The sequence below is a fragment of the Hakea prostrata genome, chromosome 1 (genome assembly GCF_041222555.1).
Source record: "Hakea prostrata isolate BN-2017 chromosome 1, UWA_Hpros_2, whole genome shotgun sequence".
Classification (NCBI taxonomy): domain Eukaryota; kingdom Viridiplantae; phylum Streptophyta; class Magnoliopsida; order Proteales; family Proteaceae; genus Hakea; species Hakea prostrata.
Window position 1 is genome coordinate 63,100,228 of NC_142600.1, and position 27,660 is coordinate 63,127,887.

At 39.2% G+C, this 27,660-nt stretch overlaps 1 protein-coding gene across 2 annotated transcripts in view; it reads left to right on the plus strand.

Annotated features, from left to right (window-relative positions):
- Positions 1–21,339, plus strand: part of LOC149029352 (COP9 signalosome complex subunit 7-like) — a 38,076-nt gene extending 16,737 nt beyond the window's left edge. Inside the window, exons 4-9 of one of the 2 annotated variants that reach the window (XR_016171081.1) lie at positions 4,824–4,913; positions 13,308–13,352; positions 13,459–13,529; positions 17,718–17,856; positions 19,172–19,283; positions 20,077–21,339. Coding sequence is in view for 1 of the 2 variants with exons in the window: in XM_089141582.1 (XP_088997708.1) it covers positions 4,824–4,913; positions 13,308–13,352; positions 13,459–13,529; positions 17,718–17,856; positions 19,192–19,283; positions 20,077–20,098 (459 nt within the window). In the remaining variant the exon portion in view is untranslated. The remainder of the gene's footprint in view (positions 1–4,823; positions 4,914–13,307; positions 13,353–13,458; positions 13,530–17,717; positions 17,857–19,171; positions 19,284–20,076) is intronic. The other variant, XM_089141582.1, reaches the window with a different exon arrangement.
- The last annotated feature ends 6,321 nt before the right edge of the window (positions 21,340–27,660 follow it).

Below are 27,660 nucleotides of genomic sequence, written 5' to 3' on the forward strand. Positions count from 1 at the left end.
AGTGAATGAGGCTGAAGGTGCTTCAATTTCGCTCACAACCAGTGGCAGAACATGTTGGGGAGAGCTGTCTGGGAGAGCACTCTGCTTGCAATCGCACTCAAGTGGGGTGAGTCACGTCCAAATTGCAACCACCACTCAGCTGCAATAAACATAGACTCCAAGTCATTTCAATACTTAACTAACTCAAATGGGAGCTTCAGTCCCAATACGGCCACGGAATGACTGAAGCTCCCAATGGCATCCTAATTGCCTTTATCTAATATATAAAGAAAAAAAAACAATAACTAGTTACTAGTTTAATAACTTAGTATAAAACTATGAATTGTGAATGTCAAATCACTATCTTGCCTCCATAAGGATGATTGCTTGTTTAGATGGATGATGGATCTGGTTCCAACTTCTTCACTACAGTTTGGACGGCATCCATCGAATCTTGCCTCATCCCAAGATTGTCCTAGTATTGGTACTTGAGATTTAAATAGTATGTTGTGTAAGAAAAAGTATGTCATAAAAGGGAATAGTTAATACTTAATAGTGTGATAACATAATGATAATTAAATTGAATACTAGACTTAACAACTTACCAGCCTCGTGTGGGTGGACCTGAGCAACTTGTTGCTTCATCCTCTCTACTGCAACAAATATGTGTGGTACAGTAGGTCTTCTCTGCTGATCTACCATCCTCAACACATGCACCATAGACTCAAACATCTTCACCTCTACCCTCACATTATGTTAGAAAGTCGCATTGAGTATGGTCAATTGTGCTCTCCTTCCTCCTACAGATGAAGAACCCTCCTAGGTAAACCGCTGCTCTGATGCAAACATGCTCCTAAGGCCAATTTTCCTACTCTCAAAGCTCTGCAGTGCTATCCAATTGGTAGCAATCTAGTTATGCCAGGCCTCATTAAGTCACCTTGACACTTATCCCTCATCATCTTTAATGCATGTGTGTGGTTATAGATGAAGGTGCTAACTTGTTGGGTTTGCTTCACGGTCTTCTTCACAAGCTTGACCTTTCTGATGTCTTTCAGCATTAAGTCAATGCAGTGAGCAGCACGTGGAGTCCAAAAGAGCCTATATCTGTCCTTTCATCAAAAAAATCAATACAAAGTCATAAAATGTACATGTAATGTAAATATATGTATTTAAAAATGAAAATTAATACTATATGTTTTGATACCTGGAGTTCCCTTGCATCTTCACCCAGCTTTCTTGTAGTTGGATCCATTTTCAGCCACAATTTGGATCACATTCTCCACTTAAACCTCCTACACCACTTGCTTTAATAATTTATAAATGTTTTGCATCCTTTTCATCGAATGCATCTACTGACTTGAGGAACATTGCCCTCCCATTATAATTCAACATGAAATTGATGATGGATTGTCTAGTGGGACCAGTCCAACCATCAGCCATCACAGTCACTCCATAATGAGCCCACATGGGCTTTAATTCATTAATGTATTCATTTAACTCCTTTTTATGCTTAGACAAATAGACATTATATATCTCATATGGAGTGGATCCCTGTACACCACTCCCAGCCTTGCCTATCTCCTCAATTATATTCCTATAGTAGGGCCCTTAGGCTGTATGTGCTGGAATACTATGGTAATAAGCCCATTTGGAGAAAGCATCCCCACTTTTTCCTTCATACTCCCCCATAAGTGCTTTAACTTTCTTTGCTTTTGCTCAGGCCTCCTAAATAGGACTGGATCATTGTGAAGAATCTCCAGATTTGAATTTGTAGGATGTGCTGATGAAGCTCAACCCCTTGTTGGGGCCCATGGGATAGGAACCTCTTGCCTCACACTTTGACTCCTCCTCATAGGGACTTAGGAGCTGCCTGTGCCTCCCATACTTGTTGGCTCTCTAGAGGACCCACAACCTAGAGACCTCTATTGCTCCCTATTCATCATCATCGCCCTCCTGATCTGTTCGGCCTTTGGGTCAGGGTCACATCCATACTCTCCTGGCTCATCTAGACCATAATCCTCGGGATCTAGAAGGTCTTTTAAGCATGCATCCTCGAACTCCTCCCTTTGTGTTCTCTTCTCTTTCCTTTTTTGCTTTCCCCCACTAATATACGAGGCCATTGCCTTCTTAACCTTTGAGGGCACCTTTTGGCACCCTACTACATCTCTGTTTCCACCAGCTAGATGCACCTTCAGTCTAGCGGCCCCACCTCCTCCTATTTGTTTCTTGTAGTAGATACACCCACTCTTCCTCTAATAAGCTGTTAGTGGCTTCCCGTGTTGCCAAACTATGTCTGACATCTTTGAAAGAGAGTGTCTGATACAAGAAATACACACTAAGTATCTTGAAAAGCTCCACAATATGCTCAAAAAATTACATACATGTTTCTAATAATAACCTCCTATTTTTAAATATAAAAAAAAATATAAGTATTTTTTAATATAGAAGTAATTTAAAAATATATAAAATACACACTAACTATCTTAAAATGCTCCACAACATGCTCCAAAAATTGCCAATGGAGGGTTGGTTGAGTAGTAAAGATCCATACTTCTTAGTGCAGAGGTCATTGGTTCGACTTTTGCGGACGGCATTTCATTTCCAATATTAAAAAAAGAAAAAAAATGCTCCGAAAATTGCATATATGCTTCCACTAATACTCTCCTATTTTTAAATTTAAAACAGAAATTAATTATTTTTTTAATATTTAAATATTTTTTCAAATTATTTAAATATATATTAAATACAGTAAAAATAGATAATTAACAGAAAAAAAATTGATTCAACACCATCACAAAAATATGGTGTCTCTATTCTCTCATACATTAATTTGAAGCTCATACATCTACTATACATATACATTTTTAGCAATATACATAATTTACAAAATAATTCTTAATAACAGAAAAATAAAAAAATAGTAGGAAGAATAAAAAATTAATTTTCACACTACAAATTCATAGATCAACACTCTAAAGTAAACATACTTAAATTTGGAAGCAATCTAAGAAGATTTAAGGCACAAACAAAAAAAATAAAAAAAATGAGGAAGTTGGTTACTCACGTTGCAAGATTTGAGAAAATCCGCAAATGGAGGAGCAAATCTAGTGTTTGAATGAAATGGAGTTGTAGAAATTAGGTGAAAAGAGGGATGAAAGCAAGAAAAATAAAATTTTTTTTTTCAAAATATGGTCGAAATCTCAGGGGCGATATTGCTTGATACTAGTTGAAATGGCGATAGGTCGAAAAATTCATCGAAAAAGTTGATTTTATAACTTAAGTATGTGTCATTTCGGTGCGATATTAAATGACATGAAATATCGTATCGTATCGACCGATACCGATATTTCGGTCCATACGATACGATATGGTACATTTCGTGTGCCTGTCTGTGTGTTTCGTTTTAATCTGTGATTTTGCTGACATATTTACCGAAATTTCGATATTTTGGTCGAATTTTCTTTCATGGACATGGATTTATCGACAAACCATGGGGAGCCCTTTAGAGCACGGGCTTTGTTAATAGGGGAGTTGAATTTGAGAAGGAAAATACCGGAGTCAAGTAGATAGGAGTCCATTAGTCCTTGAGCTTTTCATTGTTTAGACAAAGAAGCTTTGATGATACCAAAAAGGTGGGCAGGGACCAACGAATTGGCCAGATGCTGATTGCCAGTGGTTGATGCCTGCTTCAGTGGCGGAGGAGGGGCAGTAAACGATGGGTGGGGCAGAGGATGAAGGAGGGATAAAGGTGAGATTACGGGCAGGCAAAAGGAGGTCAGAGGATACAGGGAAGAGGGTGTTTGAGGGTCTAGTAGCAGCAGGGTTGATGGAGGAGGAACAGCGAGGGTCAGAAGAGGTTGCAGGGTGAGGGGGTCAGGTGGAGGGAGGGGTAGTCAGGCTAACGAGGTGACTAACTCATCGGAGGCTTAGGGTTTCTGGCTTACTAGGCGACTACAGGAAGTACTCAGGCGACATCAGGGTATTCAGGATGCTGATACAACTCAAAGTTTGTGGTAATCTTTTCCTGCCCATATGTTGGATCACAGTCCAGCTAACTGATACAGATTCATCACTAGATTGGGCTTCTATCTTTTCCTCAATACTTAACATTATTCGTTTTTCTTTTGCCATTTTACATTGAAATGATCACAGTTTGGTGAACTTGTGGTGGCTTATAGCTGGTAGTACTTCGCAAGTATTTTATAGCTACATGATTATATTGCTGTCACATTGGAGTTGTTTTTATTTTATTTTGCTGAAGTCAAATGAAGCTGTTCGAAACTAATGTATCTTCTATTAGTTTTTTCGAATTTCGTTTTAATTATCTCAGGACATACATTTTGAAAATTGAAATGTGCTTTAATCTGTTTCCATAGCATATTTGCTAAATTGGCAACTCAACTTTGGCATTTGGTTTAATTTGGTTGTTTTCTAGCATATGTTAGTCAAAGTCCACTTGGCTTGTCAAGGCTAGACAATGCCTTCCAACCAGATGTTATTTGTCTGATTGTTGATTTGCATAATTGATTACTGTTAGATGTTCTTGTACTAATTAGGTAATATGTATGTGACTGTTAGCCTCGTTTGCAATTTGCACTTTTTAAGTGCTGGTTCTCATTAAAATATCGATAGGCATGTGTAGATTGGGAAGCTGATTCAACTCAGTGTTCTGCCAATTTCTGTTTTAAGCACTTGATTCTATGCTTGTTGCACTTTCTTGGAACTTAGAAGTTTATTAATGACCCTTATCAATTAGTATGAGCCTTGTTTGGTTATTAGTACTTTATTCATCAAATTGGATGTTGTACTTGACTACTTTAGGCTCTAATTATAGCACTTTCCAGGTACTCTGCTATGATCAACTAATGCAGGAGCTGGATGTTACAAATGTACGTGAACTTGAAGACTTTCTTATCAATGAGTGCATGTATGTGGTAAGTTTTCTGTCCATTCTGATGACACCTTGTGATTGATCAATTCCAGCTAATGAATCCACTTTCACTGTGGACCTCGAAGCCAAGTGCCTTTGACAGTTATTGTACGCAAATTGATCAAGTTGATTTAGGAGTGTCGTTGTTAGTACTTCTATTTGATTTGATAAAACAATAGAATTTATTGAGATACACTTATCTATGTTATTTCCTCTTGTCTTATATATAGTTTTTCTCCATTATCTATTAGTATGCAAATGGTGGTACGGTGGTACTTATTGTGACGATCACAAACTGTGAATCAGCACCGTACTGGTAAGAAGAAAAAAGAAGAGAGCTTCTCTATTGGAAGAATAAGCAGTATATCTAGTCAGTAGATTTATGTATTGATAAAGTTAAGAACAGAAACAGTTTGCAAGATACCTAAAGCACTAAACATAATGAGTGAAAAAAGAAGGAAAAACACTATCTTGTGAAATTAAACTCTTGACACACTCTGTCGAGTTAGAGTATATATATCATGCACCAGCTTTGAATAGCATTCAAGAATATCAGGCTGACACAGAGCTTAGATTAACATATAGCCTGGATGACTTCTTTCTGGAACTACCTATAGGAGTAGAGATAAGCTTTGTTGTCAGACATCCTGTATGAAATGACAATCAACTTTGATAACCTTTGGCCTTTCATGGAAGAAATGATTGCTAGCAATATAGAGAGTTGCTTAGTGTTGACAACACATTATTAGTGTAAAACAAAGTTCTTGAAGAAGCAAATAAAACCACATCAGTGAGCTATGTCGTGAGATACTCTGCTTACCTTGCCATTATAGTTTGTTTCTTACTCCTACAACTGACATGGTTGCTACCAGTTAACCTGCAGTAGCCAAAGGCCTACCTCTTGAGTAGTGGCCTAATCAGCATGAAAATGGCTAACAGGATCATGGTGAGAGATCTCGCTCTCGAGCGAGATCTCGCCACTCCAAAATAGTGAGATCTCGACCGAGATGGCGAGATCTCGGTCGAGATCTTCCAAAATTTTGGCGTAATCTCGGTGGCCCATCTCGGTGGGTTTTAGGGCCCCGGTTGGGCTGAAATTTGGTATTTAGCCTATTTAAGGCCTTTTGAACACATTCGTGGCCTTAGATTTGTGAGAAAATAACCCTAAGTATGTCTTCTAAGTCGACCCTATGTGTAAAATCAAAGTGCTGTGAAATGCAAGGTTAGACAACATGTAATGTAGAGATATCAAGTAATTCATGTTATCAACTATAAAGTATCAAATACATTACACATCAAACTATCAAAAAACTTAAATGTCTTCAAAATTTTACAACCATAAGAAGTTTCAGACTTCTAGTAAGTCATAAATCATAATCTATAAGTTCACAATCACAAGAGTATATGAGTAATAAGATTACAAGACTACAAGACAACAAGAGCATCACTCAGCATTCTGCATCAACTGATTCTGAACAGTGGCCACAAGTGCATCAACTGATTCTGAACAGTGGCCACATATGACTCCCAAGTCAACTCATCACTGTAGTATGTCACATATCGGTTTAAATGTCACATTAAATTGGTTTCTATGAAAGTGTAGATTAAAGCTTATGGATCAACATATATTTACATTAGACTTACACACCCATTGTAGAACATTCTATTTGAAAAAAATTCAAATTTGGGGGAAAAATCTTACCTTTGTTGAAAATCTAGTTGAAATAAGCTTGAATGATGATAATTTGATGTTGTAGATGTCTTAAAGATGTTTAATAGTTGAATCCCCAACAAATTCCGGCCAAAAATCAAGTTTCTGACAAGTTTTTATGGTTGCAGCGAGAGAGAGGCGAGATCTCGCCGAGATATGGCGAGATCTGGGCGAGATGTGGGCGAGATGTGGCGAGATCTCCCATCTCGCAGATCTCGCCTCTCCTCTCGTCTCGCTATCTCAAAATAGCGAGATATCTCACGAGATTTCCCACCATTTCTTATATCGTTAGCTACATTCTTCCAAGTTTTCTCCCATTCTAACACTTATAGACTAAAATTTACTATCAGGGAGTTTATTCCGTATTTCCCATGGCCCAAGTGTCCTTGGTACCCTTTGAAACCTAACCCTTTCTCCTTGAACTCAGCCTAACGCTCCCATGCATTCCTAGCTCAACTTATCTACCTTAGACTTGGGTTTACATCACTGGCTCACATCGCATATTCTTATATCGTTAGCTATATTCTTCCAAGTTTTCTCCCATTCTAACACGTATAGACTAAAATTTACTATCAGGGAGTTTTTCCGTATTTCCCATGGCCCAAGTGTCCTTGGTACCCTTTGAAACCTAACCCTTTCTCCCTGAACTCAGCCTAAACGCTCCCATGCATTCATAGCTCAACTTATCTGTCAAACCTATAGTTTCAAAGATCACAGGTTCAAACACTGTTGATGTCATACCCCATAATCCATCCCCATAGCTCATTGCTAAAAATTCAAGAAACCCTTTCTTGATTCCAAATGAGTTGGTTCTCTTGAAAGATCTTGGAAGAATTGTCCCTCATTCATTTGAGGCTACTTCATTTAGGGTTCTAAAAACGAAAAATAGGAATGGGGCATTTTGGGTTGGTGGAATTTAGGGGATTAGAAGAAGAATTTTGTTGATCGGGTGATTCAACTTACTGTTGATTTGCGGAACAGCAGGCTAATGATGTAACCCCGAGTCAGGGGCCAGTCTTCAGGATCCTCTTCTAATGAACCAGCAGTAATTTAGGGTTTTGACCCTGCTGTTTAGGGCAAATTACAGGTAATTTTCCAGTGGACGGCAGCTGCTTTAGGGCCTAAACACCCTATGCTTGTAGGTTTTGGGCTGATTTGAAGGTCTGGATTTTAGAAACGGTTGGCAAGTGTTTGGGTAAGCTAGGGGTCTTCAGATTATAGGAACATCAATTCAAAACCTTTCTGTAATTTGGCATTCAGGACTGACCAAGTTTTCAGGTTTGTAACTTAGGGTTTGTCAGAAATTAGGGTTTCTAGTGTTCTAGGGTTGTTCTGTGGTGGAGGGCAATTGAGGACAGGTTTCGGCCAGCAGGTTTTAGGGTCAGGGTCTTAGATAATTACATCTGATTTTGTTGAATTTCAATTTCAGATTTAATTCTAAAGCTAGGGTTTCTTAGATTCTAGGGTTTCTAGGGGGTGAACTAGGGTTAGGGTGAGGGTCGAGTGTCAAGTAGGGCTTAGGGAGGATGATCTTAAAATGAATTAGGTTTTGGATGAGGGGTTTGAAAGTTATGGTTGAAAGTATGGTTAGGGTTTCTAGGGTTTTGGGAATGTCAAACTCCTTAGCTACCCTACATTCCCAAAACCCTAGAAACCCCTAACCATACTTTCAACCAAGGAGTTTAAAATTGATGCAGCACAACCAGAAGTTACAGTTCACGCTACAGTAGTATAAACAATAACCTATATAATAATTTCATATTTGGTGGGCCCAAGTCCAGCTTGCATGGAAATAGATTCAAATTTGGTGGCCCAAACTCCAGCTTGCAAGGAGATAAAATAGGAACAGTTTTTTTGTGGGAGTTTTAGAGATAATTTAGAATTTTGTTATTTATTATTGTGATAATCATGTATCAAAGTTTTTATTTGGGTAGGATATCTAGGATAAGTTTTAGTTAGTTTTAAATTCCTAAGAGTCCTAGTAGGACCAGTCTTTTGTTAGTTTTAAATTACCAAGAGTCCTATTATAGCTGTTTTCGTATCAAGTATGTTTGTTTTGTTATTTAAACACTTGTAATCAGCTTATTGAGGATGGAATGAAAATATATGAATTGAAGCTTTAGCTTTGTGCGTTTGCAGCAGCCCCCCCTCTCTGTGTCTCTCTCTCCTCTTTTCCTCTTTTCTTCTCCTTCAAGCTTGATTCTTCTCAGATTTCTCCTTCTTCCCCCTTTCTTCTTTATTCTTCTTTCTACTCTATTCTGTCCCCCATTAGTTTGGTTGGTTCGATTGGGCTAAAACTAAGAGGGAAGGTCAGCAGGGTTGGGGGATAAGGTTTCTAAAGTTTGGGACAGATCTAATGGTTAATTGCCATAGATTTGACCTTGAATTTTAGGTCTTAGAAAAAGTCCAAAAATTCCAGAGAAGTTCCGGAAAGTAGAAAAGCGGGTGATATGAGAATTAGGGCTATGGTTTCAGGGTTTGTGGGGACGAGAAGGGGCTATGAGTGGAGGGGGAAGCAAAAGGAGGTTGATTTGATCAAGGTTGACCCCCCTATAATTGGGCCCAACACCTAGGCCCAAAATGCCCAATGTAGAGCTGGCTGTATACCCCTGGGGTATTTTGGTAATTTCCTCAGTCCTTTTAGGGTTCACTATGGGTGTAGTTGGAATTCCCTCAATCCAAGGGTTATGGATCTACTTTTATTTTTTTATATGGGTTAGTGTATTATGAGTCATCGTCGATTTTAAATTCTTATTTGAATTGTGGATAAGATAAGACCTTTTCCAATCTTTTAGGAGGATTCTTATCTTTTAAGAATTTTCTTTTGATTAGAATTTGTCCTTGGGGTTTTTGTCCTTTTTTGGGATTCTAATCTAATTTAGGAGTCCCAATTTAAGCGTTTAGTAGTTTGTTCTCTGGTCAGAGTTAATTGGATAAGATTCCTATTAGATAGGCAACCTAAGTTGAAGTATGTTAGGAGTAGAGTTTGATTTGATTTCAATGAATGTAAAGATAGCCAAGTAGTCTATTGTAATTTTGTCTTAGATTGAATAAAAAGTTATTGAATAAGTACTGGGGTTCTTGTTTTGAGGGGCCCTTGGCGGATTTGTGAAGATCTTCAATATTCAGCATCATTCAAGTTCCAGCAGGTTTTTTCAACCATTTGAATTCTGTTCTGCAATTTCCAGCGAGTTTCCACAAGCTACAACCATCAAACGACAGCTCTTGATCAATCTTAGGTTAGTCCAGTCACCTCCCAACCCCATCGCAGCCCCTTACTGACCCCTCCCTCTTCTTCTAGACCACATGCAAGCTTCTCCTCACTGCCTACGTATTATTTATTTATTATTTAATTTTCCAGAATTTTTCTGGAAATTTCGGACTTTTTCTTAGACCTAAAATTTGAGGTCAGATCTACGGCAATCTAACAGGTAGATTTGTCCCAAACTTTAGGAACATCATCACCCTAACCCTAGTGACTCTTCATCCTAATTTCAACGTACTTAGACCAAGCCCTAATCCTAACCAAGAGTCCTAAGCCAAGTAAGAAACCTAGTTTAATCCATAGCCTTAACGGATTGATTCTGAAGTTGTAAAACAAAAAAGTCAGAGGTAGTTCTAAGCCTAACCAAACCTTTGACTCATTCGGTACTCAATCCTGGAAGCCTTAAACCACCCAAACCCTAGTTTTGAGACATTTTTGTTAAGATTCAGATCTGAATTGGCCATTACAGAAGATTCTTCAAAGCTGCAAAATGCCCTACATAACCTAGAATACCCTATCTCTTTGCTGGAATTCCTGGGCAGCCCTTAGATTTAGGGAAAGTCCTGTACTACCGTTAACCCTGAATTTGAGTTTCCATTAGAGGTAGTGTAGCGGTGGGGCTTAATACTTGCTACTGTTGAGTTCTGACGATTGAACTTGCAAGAAAATTCATGAACTCCAAGTTACACAAGTGAGAGAGAGGGAGGAGCTTGACGATTGCAGAAAATAAATACACTTCAGCAGTCACGGGCTTTCCTCCTGAGGAACCCATTACTCCTACTAATTCCTTCAATCAGTATTTTATTCAATAATCATGAACTGATTTGCTTCGCAGGGGTGACTCTATTTATAGCCTTACATTACAACTGAATGAAATCATACTAGGACTCAACAAATAAAGAGGACTGCTTGGACTAGAACTCAACCAGGAATTCTATTTGGATTGGAATTCCATGTCACACTAAGACTTAACAAATAACTAGCAGAGGAGTTTTTATTGAGAATTTCTAAAAAATAAATACTTGCAAAATGAAACTTACTACTTTAAGAAGGAATCTAACTTGAAAATAGGATTCTGTCTAGGACTCCCAATGGGACAAGGACTCTGTAATAACTTGCTAACCAAGGATTGAAACTCAAAATAAAAACCCAGATCAGGAATCCTTGTAGAAAGTGGACTGCTGACCTGACTTGGACTCTTCCATAAGTAATCAAAGACTAACTTAATTCAAAAATAGAAGTAGATATGGGCTCCTAACATTACTCTGTATCCAACCCATTAGGGCCTCAGAAGAAAGGGCCAAATGACAAATTAGCCCCTGGTCAGTTTCGGCCTTCCTGGAGTGCTGCAGGAAAAAAGGGGCAGGGTCCTCCCTGGTTACATCATCACTGAAAGTTGGTTGAAGATATTGATCCTTCAGAATTTCCTATCCATAAGATGGAGCTTTTATTAGAGATATAATTTGGGTCAGACTTGGGCTAAGCTTGAGAAATTCGAAGGATGGGAATTGGGACAGATTCGGAAGTAGCAATTGTCAAAGAAAACTTCTATCAACCTAATCAGGGCACAGCTGAGCAATTACATCTATTTTTTTTAGCCAGATTGGTGTCATAAGACTAAAACTAAGACTAAAATACAAACTAGGAGTCAATTAGAACGCGTGTTGCTGTTCACATGAATAGTTACTTTGCTATTTCTATTGGATTGACAACTTCAAATAATGACTATAGTAAACGAATAATAGTCTATTTGAAAGTTAGAATAGCCTAAACCTAAGCTCATGATTTTAGGTGCTAGTGTCGGGACTATGGAGGTTCCTTAGACCTATCCTACATCTAATGGTGCTGGTGTAGGGAGGAATCCTTACACAATACACACAATGCTGTTTTGAGGCAGCCAAGCTGCATCATTTGTTGTAGGGAATGACGGCAAATAGACAAGGCTTCAAGGGATCGAATATGGCAGACTCGGGGGTTACTTGAAGAATTCAGTGGAAGGGGATGGTGAATAGAATAGCTTAGAATGGTTCCTCTCAGGACTAAGCAGTGCATAAAACAAAATTTTTATTCATTAAATTGTCGTTCTTCAGAACTTCCACAAAAAATAGGAACTAGTTCCTATAACTCAGAAACTTCAAAGGTGTACAGTCCACGCAGGTCTACAACAACATCGTCCTCATCACAATGTAATGAGGTTGGCTACTAGCCTACTTGGACCCAGACAGAACAAAGTATATGGAACATAATCTAAACATAACAGGGGTATGAAGAGAGGGTTAACGAAGGATGAAACTTCAAAGATCTAATAATTCCCAGGTCTTATCAGAGCAAAACTATGACTGACAAGACTTCCAAGTGTCAGTGAACCATCTCCCAAATTATTGCCCAAACTTGGCGGTCGGATGTTGCTAATCAGATAGACAAACTTGGCGTTCGGATGTTGCTAATCAGATAGACAAACTTGGCGGTCAGATGTTGCTAAACAGATGGAGATAGACAAATCAGATCATTGTTGGTAGGAGAAACAGCAGATCATGATCTGGCTATTCAGGCATTGTCAGTATTCACCAACATGAGAAATCCCTGGCTTCATTGTATCTTTTCATTACAAACAAAGGCAGCAGTAGTTGCTGCATGCCACAATGAAGTACCCCAAAAGGCTGTATAAGAGAGAAGATAAAGGTTGCAGTCACTGGTTAATACCAAAACACTGATACTGTGTGTCAGGATCAGAAAACTGTGAACCAGTTCCTTTTCAGGTAAGCAGAAGAAGAGAAAGAAAGAAGCATAGTAGGGAGAAAGAAGAGGAAGAGTAGATAAGAGAGCTCTTGCTTGGTAGAAGTTCTTACATTACGAGTTACGACTATCAGAAAACTAGAAGATCCCTTTGCCCTGTGGTACTGAAATCTCTAACATTTATGATTGCTCACCATTCTTTTTGAAATTCAATTTTCTTTCCTTAATTGATTTGATGCTTGTACCTTTTCCATTTTCTGTTTTATCTCCTTGTAATTAAGATGTTTCTCCCATTTTTGCTGTATAGAGAGATGATTGAAGTTCTACATTGCTAATTTATCTGATTTGATTAGGTCAGCAATAGAGTGATGTGGGTTTTTCTTATATGTGCAACAACATCACCAGATTATTCTTTGAAGACTTCATTTATTTGAGGCTTTCATATGGTTGGGTGTGCAAGGACCAGGTGGTCAATTCCCAGATGCCCAACCTGCTTGCCTTTTTCTGTCTCTAGAGGAAGTCTATGATTTTTCTCTTTTTGATAAGCAGACTTATTTTGAGCTTAGGCTTTCTATGAATGAGTCCAAGCCTGGTCAATGTACATCCAGGGTTTGAACATCTCATTTGAGAACATAGAATGGAGAGTGGCTAAAACAAGTACATGATTTTTTTTGGCTTTTATGTAGGGCATAGTTAGAGGAAAGCTGGACCAGTTAAGGAGATGCTTTGAGGTTTAATTTCTCTTCCTTGGCTTTGTTTTAATCTGTATCGTTGTTCTATTTTGGTTCATGAATGGAGACTAATGCATGAATATTATTTTTATTTATGTGCATTTAGGTACAATTTGCTGCTGGAAGGGATCTGAGACCTGGACAGCTCGGGAGTATGATCCAAACATTATCAAGCTGGTAACAATTTGGCTTTTATGAATCTCTTGTAGGATCCAACATTATATTATAGCATATTAACTAAACATCCATCCGATGTATACTGATGAGTAGCCCTTGATGGTTTTTGGTCATCTAATCTTTGTAGTTTATTCAATTTAGTTCATCCATTGGGTGGGCTGAAGGAGGGCCCAGACCTACCCACATTTTGAGGCAAGCCCTAGGGGCCAAACCAACAAAATGGTATATATGTCAATTACTGCCCCTTGGATCGAGTCCTAATTAGCTGGAATAAATCCAGTTATTTTTTTAGAATCATTTCCTATTTTTCTTTTGTTATTTGGAGTCTCGAGTTAATTAAGAGTTTTAGTTCTGAGTAGAAGTTAGTTAGTGTGGATAAGACAAGATTCCTTATCTTGAAGGGTTCTTATCTTTTAGGAGTTTATATTGTCTTGGGAGTTCTAGTTTCATTTAAAGTTATTGCTTGAATGAGTTGAATCATAAGTTATCTTACTTAGCATGTGCTATACTGCTATTTAGTTAAAAGTGTGGTTCCCATCTAAGGGTTGAGGTATTGTAGTGATTAGATTCCCTTTTAAAGTGTGTTGGTCAAGGGGTGAATCTTAATCCATTAGGGACTCCCAACCCAAGTTAAGAGTCTTTTTTTAAGGCTATAAATAGCCTATTCATGCAATGTAAATTTCAGATTTTGGCATTGCATGGCACACAACCAAAGGGGGAGTAGTGAATCAAGAATGGCAGCAAGAGTATGGGAGACGGCTAGGGTTTTTCATGAAGAGAGATGTATTGCAGGAGAAGGAAAGAAGAAGATAGGGCTGACCCGGGAGCTGGTTGAACCAGTCTGTTAAAGCAAGCAGGCCTGTCCTAGAGGTGGGCCTGCCTAAGGATAAAGACTCATAAATGGGCTTTTAATGATAAAAGCTCTAGGTTCAACCCATTTGGTGGGCTAGGAAGGACGCATGCATGGGCCCAGCTCATTATGTTAGTTCTTGGACCAGCCTAGCGCATCAACAACTTCGGCCCAAATAACTTGAACAATATAAGCTCAAGTCACGGGTCCATAAGGGGTTATAATTCCAGGCCTAGACCAAGCTGATCCGGGAGCTGGTTGGATCCTTGAGTCTGTTAAAGCAATCAGGCCTGTCCTAGAGGTGGGCCTGCCTAAGGATAAAGACTCATAAATGGGCTTTTAAAGATAAAAGCTCTAGGTTCAACCCATTTAGTGGGCTAGGAAGGACGCATGCATGGGCCCAGCTCATTATGTTAGTTCTTGGACCAGCCTAGTGCATCAACAACTTTGGCCCAAATAACTTGAACAATATAAGCTCAAGTCATGGGTCCATAAGGGATTATAATTCCAGGCCTAGACCAAAAATTGGGTTAGTTATTGCGTAGACAGGGCCGAAAAACAAAATGGCCCATTTACTAAACTCAATGAATAGGTGCATTTACGGCAGTTCCTTGTTCCTTCTTCTTCTTCCATCGAGTTGTGCGAAACAACGCTAGCAAGTGCCGAGTGCACTGACCTTGGGTCCAGCGGTGGAGGCTTCCAGTCCAATGACAATGGTATTGCACTCCTCAGTCAAAGGCGACGCCAGAGGGTGGAATGACGACAATGAACTCCCCAAAGCTTTTGTTCACCTAGAAGCTTTTGAAACCCTACTCAATATTGGAATCCAAGCGACATTGGCCTTGAGATCCTCCCCTCTTCACGGCGAGACAATGATTTGGGATTTGTAGTGGCAAAAAGAAGTGGCCTGGATGGCGGATTCCATTCTTGGGTTCCTTCGCCAAAGGTTGGAGGCACCATTGGCCGTATGGAAGTGTTCGATACCATAGGTTTTGTTGGCAACAGCAATCTTCCCAAGTTACTCAAGCTCCACGTCTTGAAGCTTACCTGGAGCATTGAGCAATGGCAGCTTGAGTTTCTAAAAGAACCTGTAGCTGATTCAACTTCAAAGCACACTGAGGACTTAATCGACGATTATTGGTCTCGAGATAAGTTGCATTGCTTGAAGAATGCCCATGAGTGTGGGTCCTGGCCAGCTCTGATTCTCGCCCCTTCTTTTGGTTACATTGGCTTTGGCTTTTGAGGATTCATCAAAGACACAATACCCCTTCGGTGCCTATTATTGTAATTTTGTCTACGATGTGTTGATTAGCAGAAGAGTAGGTTTGAAGCTTTTCACTTAACTGCTACTGTGCATCCATAATAGGGGGCACATTTTGCTTGAGTTTGCATGGGTTGAGGACATTATTGGAGGCCATGAAGATACCAAGGTTCTCCTTCATACGGGCTGCCAGGAGTTTTTTGGGTACCAAATTTGTTGGATTCCAAAGAGGTCTGCTCTTGAGGACAGTGAACTTGCATGGTCATGCGGAAAACATTTGAAGACCAAGCTCCTAATTTTCCTTCACCTTGAGGACAAGGTGAATTTCGAGGGGCCGGTAGTGTTAGGGCCCCAGGATCTTGCCATGTGGAGGAGAGAGGGGGTTAGTGTTAGTTAGGGGACTATAAATAGGGGGAAAGGTGTGAAGAGAGGTTATGGGATGTATTTTTAAGTGTTAGGGCAGCCTATGGCTGTGGGCACCTGTGTAACCTAGTTTATCTTATCAGTTTAATTTTCATATTGAATTCATTGGATCTTATCATGCTGCAATTCCTAGTTGTCTCCTATGCTAAGTAGCCTCAGCTATAAGCTCTGGCAGTTCTGCTTGAGACTGCACTTGCCGGTGTGAAAGCATACCAAGATCAAAATTGTCACCAAGAGGTTTGGGATGTGCAACATGAAATATTCTCAAGCAAAATAATATTTCTGTTGGACAACCAGAGGTCAGGCGGGGGGAAAGAAAAGGAAGGACAGGAGTTGTGACATACGAGATGGTGTTGCAGGGAAGAAGACGGCTAAGAAGATAACAGAATGGTGAGGGGCTGAGCTGGCTCTCTTATGGAAGAAGATGGTGACAAATGATGTGGGCTTTTTGACTTATGATTATAGGGTAAACTTATCCTTTGTAATGGGTAGTTTAGGGGATTAAGTGAGACATAACATGCAGGTGTCATTCCTTAGTAGGTGCTGGATAGTGGATTTGATTAATCTGATATTAGAGTGTCGAAGTTGGGGTTGGATCTGATATTCTCTCAAACAAGGGAGTACGTCATATTAAGCTATCTAAAAAGGATGTTATATGAAATTTACCCTTTTATATGTTTTATTTTCAGCTAGTTGTAAGGACTTCTATTACAGCAGGAGTATAATTCAGTTTTTTTTATAGTGATTAGGATATTATTTTCAGCATGTATATATATCCATTCTAAGCCTTGCTGAGCCAGGCTATGATTTAATTAATTAAAATTTTGAGTTTTGATTTTAACCTTGAGGATCCGTGAGAGTCAGATTAGGTGTGTTATGCCATCTGCAATAGGGTTTCTTTCCACCCGTGAATGCGACAAGTTTCTTCTTCTTATTATTCATAGTCTATTGTTCTGCAACTGAATATTGTTTTTAGTTCCATAGATAATTGATGGTTTTAGATCGTATTTGTTCTCTGATTCTTGTTGGTAAGTTACAGATCATAGCCTAACTTCAGTGTTGACAAACAAATGGATACTCTGTTTTTATATTGTGTATTTTAGCCCACTATGCTTTGCTAATAAGACCTCAATTAGTAACGTGATCTACCCTAATGTTTGTCACAACAAAGAGCATCACCTATGTGGCTTTTGAACTTAGATTTTGGGCATCAGTTCATTATCTTGTCTGCTTTCTGAAATCATCTAAACCTTGCAAGTTTTGGAATCCAGAATTTTCGTTAAAAATTACTGCTAGTCCATTCCTTTTTCAGATTGTTGTGACATTTTTGGGGTTTGATTTAAGCTTCTAATGTAATTGAGGTCTGACCTAAGTTTCAGTTTAACTCGTTCTTGGGATTTGTACCAGTGAGCTCTCTGTTATCTAAATTAGATCGAACTGCTCATCAGATTATTCCCATCTTTTGAGGGGGTCCGTATCCTTCCCATTGACTATGTTTCCTAGTGTTTGGTGCTATTTTGAGATGTTCGAGTAGTTAGTCAATTTTCTTTATTAATTAATCATATACTGAAATGTCTTCTGTAGATGTATAACAGTTACCCTTAATTTTTATGATTGAATTTGCTACCTTCACTTACAGATAAAAATATTGTAGGTTGACTACATCAGACAATCTCCTCCTGTCAATCCAGGAGAAGATAAAATGGGCAGATTCGATGAGTGAGTTGGACAGGAAGCACAAGAAGGAAGTTGAAGACAGGGTTGATGAAGTGAAGAAATCTCTGTCCCTCAAGGTCAGTTGGACTCATGCTGATAATTTCCTTTTATGTTATTTAAAAATATTATTTGAGCATGATTTCTAGAGGAGCACGTATAATGTTTTTGAAGGAGAATAACGGAAAACCAGGTGTTGCACTGCAGTCGAGCTCTCCCTGTCTTTTTTCTTTTCTTTTCTTTTTCCTTTTACTTTCCTTGTAGGCCCCCTGAAAAGTGGTCTTTTTAATACTCAATGCTCACAAATCTCAAAATGGGAACGTCCATTGTTGGAGCTGGTGTATTTGACTCCAAACATCAGGCTCTTCAGATCATAGTTTCTTAAAGTCTTAAAGATAAGCAAGGCCCGGGTGGGTTTAGAACTTGGAATATTTTTTCGAGACCATTAATGATTCACATGTCAATATCACTTCATGCTGATGCATAGAAATGGAAAACTAGAATACAGATTGCTAAGCTATGTAACACTTTATGGGGAGCTTGAATATCCCCTTCCTAAATGGAATTTGTGATCCATTTGATAGGAACATTGCTGTTATATTGATACGAGCCCTGATAAAATGTCGTCTCAAAGTGGGATTCAGTAACTAGGAAACTAAATATGTAGAATATAGCACTGTGTGCATTATAGAAGAAATCAGATGAACACTAAGTAAAGGGAAATCTTGTTGATTGGTAATTGGTGATTGGAATACAATGAGATGCAGACAACTAGATGATGGATGAACTGGTTATTGATTTGTTAATGTATTTGAGGGGACCATCGGGGCCTGCTATCGGGTGAGCTTTCACTTTACTGGATTATGTGCATTGACTGAAATAGGACATGCTCAAGCAATGGTAGAAGAGGTTTTTGTTCTGATGGGGGAGAAGGGTTTGAGGTCATAATTTTGAACTGTGATTAAATTGTTTCTCTTGGGATGTACGATGTTTTTTGTTGATTGATTTGTGTTGTATGTGAGGGATCAAGAGGAGCTTGGAGTTGTGGTATTTTTCTTTTTTGTGGTTTGATAATGTTAAAGACCTATCTAGCATTAACTTGCTATTATAAGTAACATGGGGAAAAGAATTAGTGCCATTGACTGCGAATATTGAATACATATCTTGGCCAGCCTCTTTTACGGTTTCATCCCAGGTGAAAATTGCACCAAATGGATTTAGAGGTGTGGAACCAGATGTTTCAAGGTCAATTTTAACGCTGTGTTTGTAAATAGTTCCATTGTTTTCTGCTTCCACATTTGGTGTTTTATTGGCTTGTAATGAATTTATTTTTCATCTATAAAAATGAAATACTTGGGCTGTGTTGGTCGAGTTGTCTTACTTACGTGCTGGCAGAAGCTACACACTGTGACCAGGCAGACGTCGAGTTCCGTGGGCACGAGGAAATGATCTACTCTGAACCTGGTGGAGTGATGGATTATGAGGAAGATCGGAGCCGTCCAAAGAGGTGACACTCTTTGCTCCATAGATTACGATTATGATTACATACACACAATAAGCTGAGAAACTGAAGTGTTTTATTTTATGTTTTTTCCCTTGTAAAATTAAGGTTTTACATTCTTCCAAAAAAAAAAAAAAAAGCAAAAGGTTATTGTTATACATGACCAAGTTATGCAGTTTGAGTAGCTACAGAAGATGACCCTTTTGTTGTTGCAGTGGGTTAATGAGAAAGCTTAATCTCAGGTCAACCTTGTTTGTCTCTACCCACCGTGTGTGCCCACTTGCTGTGGGTGTGCCACCTCAGCAAATATTAATCTGAGATCAACCTTGTCCATCTCTACCCACCCTGTGCGCCCATTTGCTGTGGTTGTGCCAGCTTAGCAAATATGCTAATCTATTGGTTGAAGCCTTCCTTGATTTCAAAATCAAATTTTGGTGTTCAAAAATTGAGGTCCACTTCTGGTCAGTGGATTGGCATATTTGCTTAGGTGGTTTTTCAGCCAATAGATCGCTAATCTTCTGTACCTGCTGGTGTTGGACACTGACAGATACTAATGTGCTCACTTCTCTGTGTGTATGCTAAGTTCTTGTCCAAGTGAGATCACACATGTGAGCGAGCTGGTAGATTCTTGATACTCCAATTTTGACAACGAAGTCTCAGCTTCCCAGTTATGCCTTAAGGAATTCATGCACCTAGCGTACAACTCCAGGAAGCACTGCATTTTGTTTTCTAGCCTACTATTTCGCTTCCTCAATTCCTTGATCTTTCTTCTAATATCGGCATTGGTTTGAAAATGCAGGAGACGGCAACCAATTTCTTGAGCTCAAGGGTAAATTTGGAGGGGGGGGGGGGAAGTAGGTCCTATTGGACAGTTTTTGGCCCCCAAAGTTTTGCCAGATTTTGGTGAGGGTATTTCAGGATCATGTCTTCTTTGCTTGTGGAAGATCATGGCCTCTTAATTAGATTTGCTGAAAATCTGTGCAAACTCAAGTGTATTCAACGTATTGATGGTAGATGACATTTTTTTTAGGGCGAGGGGAAGGGAGGTGCAGAAGGGTTAATTGCATTATTCTGACTTGGAAGTGAATTTGGGAGATTCATACATAGTTAAAAAGTATTCAAGATTGTAGGTTCATTTAACTGTTGCTTTTATGATCTTAATTATTTCTGATGTGGCCTTCTAGTGCATTGAGTCCAGATGTGAATGGTTTAGGTTCTGTGGAAGCATTGGTTACACTATTCATCTTCTGGATTTAGGTGGATTTATTGACATTGAAGATGATCTTACTACATTTGATTTGGGCTTTGGAAAGTAAAAACGTTGCCTGATTTTGACCTGGCCTCTTACAATTCATATGCATGTCGTTCTTCTTTGTGGACTTGAATCAATTCAGATTCCAGTGTTGCTGCCCGTTGAAAGATTTCTTTTCAAGTCATCTCTCCTGTTTCTAAGCTGTAAGGTTTTCAACTGCTGTGGAAGTTGGAAACAGAATTGTCTACCGGTTGCCCAATTACAGCCTATGCGCTACCTACTTCAGAAACTAATTGTTGAACACCGACATGAATTGGGAATCAGGTCTCTGTCTACGTGGAGAAAGTTGTTTATTAGACTCCAACAAAATCTAGAGCAAGTGTCTAACAAACAATCAGAATTGAGGATCGACTGCACAAACCGTTCTCAAGAGGTGTAGACTTAGCAAAAGAAACTAGTAAGTAACCTGACCACAGAAATCCTGTTAAGAATCCACTCCACGGAATTTGGATTCAAGCCCATGTAATATTATTTTGATTTTTTTTTATTGCATAAATTATTGACTGCACACTTAAGGGGAAACCACGTGGACAACCTAAAGAAAGCACATCAAAGAATAGAAAAGACAAATAAGGGGAGGGGGAGTGTGGACGTATAAAACAGCCTCCTAAATGAGCGTTCCTCTTTTGCCAAAGCGTCTGTTACAAAGTTTGTCTTCTCGAAGAATATGAGTGAAGGATGCACAAGCAAAAGAAGTTGCCCGATGTCTGATGTCCGAAATGAGAGGGTAGACTTTCCAAGGTGCCTCTTGGGGGTATTTGTGTAGGATAATAATTAAAGCTTGATTATACATTCTACCATGATGTGAGATAACTTGAAGTCAAGAGCCCATAGCAATGCTTGGCGCATCACTAGTGCTTCAAGTGTAAGGATATCTTTGGAAGTTGTTCCATAGCCAAAACCAAAGATCATTTTGCCTTGATGATTTCTAGCAATGCCGCCATAGCCGCAAGTCCTTGCTCCTTAAAGAAGGATCCATCAATATTAATTTTTGTGAATTGACTGTCAGGGGGAACCCATTTGATGATACCATAAGTAGCAGCTGCTAGATTGAGCCGGAATCTAAGTTGTGCGGGAAGAATAGTTGTGGTAGAGGTGATAAGTCTCGTATATGATTTCTAGATAAGCCACAAGGCAATAAGAGTGCTGAAAAGTTTGTCTAGGACATCACTTTTTTGGGCTAGAGAAATACACTATTGAACCACCACTACTATGGAGCCTGCACGCAACAATACCTCCAAATGCAAACCATTCCATCGTCATGTCGACAGTGGAGGAAAATATGGTCTGAAGAAGGCGTTTGGTCCCCATAGAATAAGTAGGATGATAGGACCCTCGCGTTGCTACAAGATCAGCTGTCAGGAGCTTGTTATGTAACAGTTTCCATAGAAAATGGATTACTCGTGGTGGTAGTGGCAAGAGCCACAGGAATCTCCAAGAAACACATGAGGAATTACTTTGACCAAGTGCCGGGTCACATGCCAATCTATAAGCTGATTTTCACAGTGAACTGTCATGAGGCTATCCATAACAAAATGATACGATCCTCTATTGCCAAGTGACAAATTTGGATGTCAAGAATTTTTTCCACCAAATGGCTAGGCCACCATGCATATAAAAGATCCCGATTCCAAGTATGAGTATGCGGGTTGATCAACTAAGCAACTTTGTGAGGACTTGTCGAAGCAAAGGGGAAACATCCCTAATTAGGGAGAGCATTCGGGATCCAGTTGGTTGTCCAAGGGTCAATGAGTTCACCATTGCCTACTTGCATGAATATACCCTTTTGAAGAAGATCACGACCCTAGTAAGATAGATTTCTGGGCTTGTCCAAAAAGGATCAGATCATCAGCAAAAGCAAGGTGAGAGATTTTCTCTCCTCCCTGAGATAGAGCAATGCCTTTTAATTTTCCCTGGATAACAACAGTTTTGAGATGAGACGTTAGGAGCTCAGCACACAAAATGAAAAGATATGGCGATAGAGGATCCCCCTGTCGAAGACCTCGAGTCAGAGTGACACTCCCCGCAATAGAGCCATTCAAAAGGATGGAGTATTTCACCGTACGAACACAGAACATAATCCACTTGATCCATTGTTTTGGGAAACCATGTGCAGAGAGGGCTTGTTGTAAGAAGCCCCTTTCCAATCGGTCATAAGCTTTGCTCATGTCCAGCTTAACCACCATAAGCCTTGTTTTTCGATTCTTGTGCTGATGGATTTTTGTGAGAATCTCATGAGCTATTAAGATATTATTCTGAATATGGCGCCCTTTGACAAATCCATTTTGTTGAAAAGATATTATATGAGGAAGAATATTTTTGATGCGGCTGACCAAAAGTTTAGCTATAATTTTATAGCAGACATTGCATAAGCTGATTGGTCGATAGTGACCTACCTCCTGAGGGTGTTCCGTCTTAGGAATAAGAGAAATGAAAGTGGTATTAAGAGCAAAGGTGAGAGTACCTATGTGAAAATTTTGATACACCATGGCTTCCACATCAGATTTTTTAGATTCCCAAGCATATTGATAGAAAATGCCGAAAAACCATCCAGGCCCTGGAGATGTAAGACCATTCATGCCAAAAACAGCCGCATGAATTTCATCATCAGTAAAAGGTTTCATTAAGCTGGCTTGTCTGCCTATGAAATTCGGTTGGCAATTGGTTGGAAGTAATCATCCGCAATAGTCGGTTGAGAAGAAGTAAATACATGCTTAAAATGCTGTTGAAAAATAGAGGTGATATCACTTGGTTCCGAGAAAGTAAGGCCATTATGAGTTAGCTGCCGAATCTTATTTCTCGCCGACGACGAACCATATTGCTTTGATGAAAATAGTGAGTATTCCGATCCCTTGAAGCAACCAATCCGATCGAGATTTTTGCCGCCATTTGTCATGTTGTTGAAGCAAATTCAACTTAAGCATCGCTATCCTTTGTTTTTCCTCCATGTACTAGCTCACTGACCTATCCTCAAGTGCTACGATTCATGACAAGTAATGGAGTTGTGAATAGCTGTCTCTTTTAGTTCAAGCCGTTTCACCATAGTTTTGTTCCATCTTTGTAGAGCCAAAGATAATCTGGTTAACTTTTTAGACAAAGAGAAAGAAGATGAGCCCTGAATTGGCGCATACCAAGATTTTTGGAGAAGAAGAGAAAAGGATACTTCATGGGTCCAGGAAGCCTCAAACCTGAAAGGATGCTTGTTAATAATTGTTGTTGCTTCCAATTGTAAAAACAAAGCCTTATGATCAAAATTAGCAATCACTAAGTGGGAGATATGAGCTTCTGGGAACAGTGAAAGCCAATCCAAATTACACACAACCCGATCAAGAATGCCTTCAATGCAATGGGGATGGTTTTTCTTATTAGACCAAGTAAAATGAGAGCCAGCCGCAGGAACTTTAAGTAAACCAAATTCGTGCATAAATGACTGAAGTGGTTGAAGATCCGATTGTGAGAGGGAACGCCCACCTTTCTTGTCCTCACTAGATAAATACGTGTTCCAATCTCCACCAATTGCCTAAGGTTTGTCAATGAAAGCTCCCATGTTAAGTAAAGTTAACCATTGATATTTTTGAATATGAGGAAGAGAGCTGAGATACACACAAGTCAAATACCAAATTGCATTAGATTCACCCACAAGTAGATGTACACACTAGGCAAAGTACCACACCACATCCACTTTTACATTGTCACACCAAGCAAAAAAGAAGGCCATTGGCTCGGCTTTCCGAAGGGACATAGATACATTTAGAAAAACCAAGACGACTACAAAACAAACTAACATCCACACAAGCTGACTTCAGTTCATAAAGAAACACAAAAGAAGGCCTATTTTTAAGAACGAGAGCTTTAATTTCATTTTGGATCGAGGATCGGCCAAGTCCTCGACAGTTCAGAAATAGCCCATTAATTTCCCTTCTGATGACCCTTCTCCGCTGTCATAAACGCCTCAGTGCATTTTAAGAAATTCAGATCATCCAATTTAGCTTTTTTCCATTCATGATCCTTTGTATCCAGAATGCTAGAACAAGGAACTTCATGCAACTCCAGTTTATGTTTGCATGGCAGTTCGATAGTACATATTTTTTTTACCTTTGAGTCTCTCAACCGGAGTTCTCGCTGTTGGGAAGTGTGATAAGAGTAAGTGTCACATCCACCCAGCCAGTACCCTACCTAGCATAGCCGAGTGTGTGATCCACAGCCCCGAAGACCAAGTATCGAGTAATCAACCTCCCACATAGACAATAACATAATCATGAACAATAATAATCAATGTACAAAAGATAAACCAAAGATCCAAATAAGGGAAAGAATAAATCATATATAATCAGAGTACGAAAGACAATCAGAATGTCAAATCAATAAAGTAAAGTGACGCGGAATTCCACTCTACAACCAGCGGAAATGTAGTACTAAAAGAAAAGGAAAGGAATGAAAACTAATCCCAATAGCAGGGACAATAAGTAACTAAATTGTTCTCGATCTTATAGACAACATTTCTATAAGTATAAATCTCAAAAATGGCGCAAGGGCGCTTCCACTCTATGGTCGGATTAAGCATCGTACGCAGCATAACCACCCGTAGAATCTTCAGTTTAATTGTCGTAACCGCAATCACCTTCCTGGAGATATGCCTCTTCTCCTTGCGCTTCTTCATACGAGCAGTCATGATACTCAGAACATGTAGAGTAGTCTAACAAAACATTGTACAAAAGGAATGAGTTTCAAAGAAACTCAGTAAGGCAGTTAATCCATAACAACATAAATGGCAGGATTTCCAAGCAAAGTAAAATGCTATATGATATGAAACACATGATGCAATATGATTCTAACTCTATGTATGCTGGTCTCTATTGGCAGACATGCTTTAAGTGATAACACCGTACTTCTTTAGGAAGGTCTCATCACACAACGCCTTTTGGTAGTGGGTCCGGCATCCCTCGGGACATTCCATGGCTGGGGGTATAGGTCACCACTCTCTTAAATCACCATTGGTCTTAGTACCCGCGCATGTCAGGGTCAAAGCCTAGCCAAATGCAAGTCTCCTACTCAGTTACATCAAGTCAAATCCATATACGTCCATTCCTCGCCCCTAGTGATCCTTTCAGGTATCCTTCACACTAGAGTCCTCATAGTCCCTGACTACGGACTCATCAACCCTATAGGTCATCCACATATGGTAAACGGGAAGCTCTCACGTCCCCTCACGGGTTCGTTACCGATCTTGAGCGCCCGTGAGCCCAAGTCTAACCATATGCAACCCTACCGATAAATGGTCCCCACAATGCGATTCCTGTCCTCTCACGGATTGGTTACCGGTTTGAGCGCCCATGAATCCCCATTGCTACCACGGGTTGTTCGGTCTCAATACCCTTCCGATTAGGGTCTGACATAACGGGACATCCTAGCCAAACACTACTAGACAGTCCTAAATATGTCATCCAATAGTTTAGGAAGGTGTCCAGAGGGCATCTCCGGAAACATCCCATAATATTCCCGTAGTAGTCCAAGGACAGAAGTGTCAAAAGGACACCTCTCCTTTCCAAACCATAATTTAAGCATATACAAGCATCAATCCATAACATCATATATATGGTAACTTCATATATGGAAAGAAATCAATAATAACATTCAACTTATATAGAACTGGTAAGTAAATCATACATGAGTCAATTCAGTATAAACAAGTAATGCTACTGATATCAAGACATTACAACAGTAGTATAACATTGTAAGAATCTAATTAAAGAAATAAACTAACAAGATCAAATATAGAAACTAAGATATACAATTTATGTAGTTAAGGAAGTAACCATCCTTACCTTATATAACTCGTAAAGGAATCTTAAGAATTCAAGTAAGATCTTGACAAACTTGAGAAGAAGGTCTTAAACAAGTGTATACAACATATTAGGAAAGATACCTAGAAGGAAAGATATCAAAACATCCAAAATAGACCAAATATGGAGTTGCTATACTCATTGGTCAATTGGATCGGTCTACTGTCTAAGTCGACCAATCAGTCAACCAACCGAGACAATGGCCTACAAAATCAGAGTTTTGAGAATAAAGAACCGAATTTGGTGGTTCAAAAGGGTACTAAACAAGGGGTAACCTACAATGGTAGCATCCTAGTACATAGAGGACTTCAAAACACTAATCGAATCAAGTTTTCAAGTTACAAATTAGGAAACAAAAGTTACCATAATTAGATCAATCATAGTTCTTGAAGAATTCAAAGTACGAATAATGGACAAGAACAATAGGATGATGGATCATTGATTGTGATAAAGAAATCATGAAAGGCATGCATAGATCTTCAAGAAAATAGATATAAGACTGAAGAACATGAATCTAAATAAGGAAACAAAACTTGCCATAGATGTATCAGTCATGATTCTTGAAGAAAGCATGGTATGATAAAGGAGAAATAACTAGAGATTGATAGATTATGGATCATGTAAAGAAAACACAGCGATTGACTACTAATATGATCAATAAAATAGATCTGAGAAGATCAGGATTTGAATCAAAGATGAACGAAGACAAGATCATGATTTAGATCATGATTCCTTTAAAAGCTTGCAGTGACCATGATTAAGATCATTGCTTTAGCCATTAATCCTTAGGAAGATCATGAGAGATAAGTACAGAGATGTTTGCAACAGAGAATGCAGCATCTTCTCTACTGTCTCAACCCAAAAAGGAAAGAAAACAAAGATGATGAAGGAGAAGAGAGTGTAGACATACCTTTTTGTGTAAGAACACGAGTTTTGACGAAGATCCGTCAAGATAAACACCAAGGACGCAAGGGAGATGACTTGCAGAGGTCTCTGGTACGTTCCAAAGAGTTTGGAGGCAGAAAATACGAAGTAGACTTGAGATTGAACTTAAATAGAGCAAGCAAGACCTAATTAGCAAAAACAGAACCCATTGGTCTATTGGATTGGTCGACTGGTCCAGTCGACCAATCATAACAGCAAGACCAAAACAGGGAAATGAAGGCTCAGATCAAATCCAAACATCAAGGGGTTTTGCACACACACCAAGTGACTTACCTAATAGGTA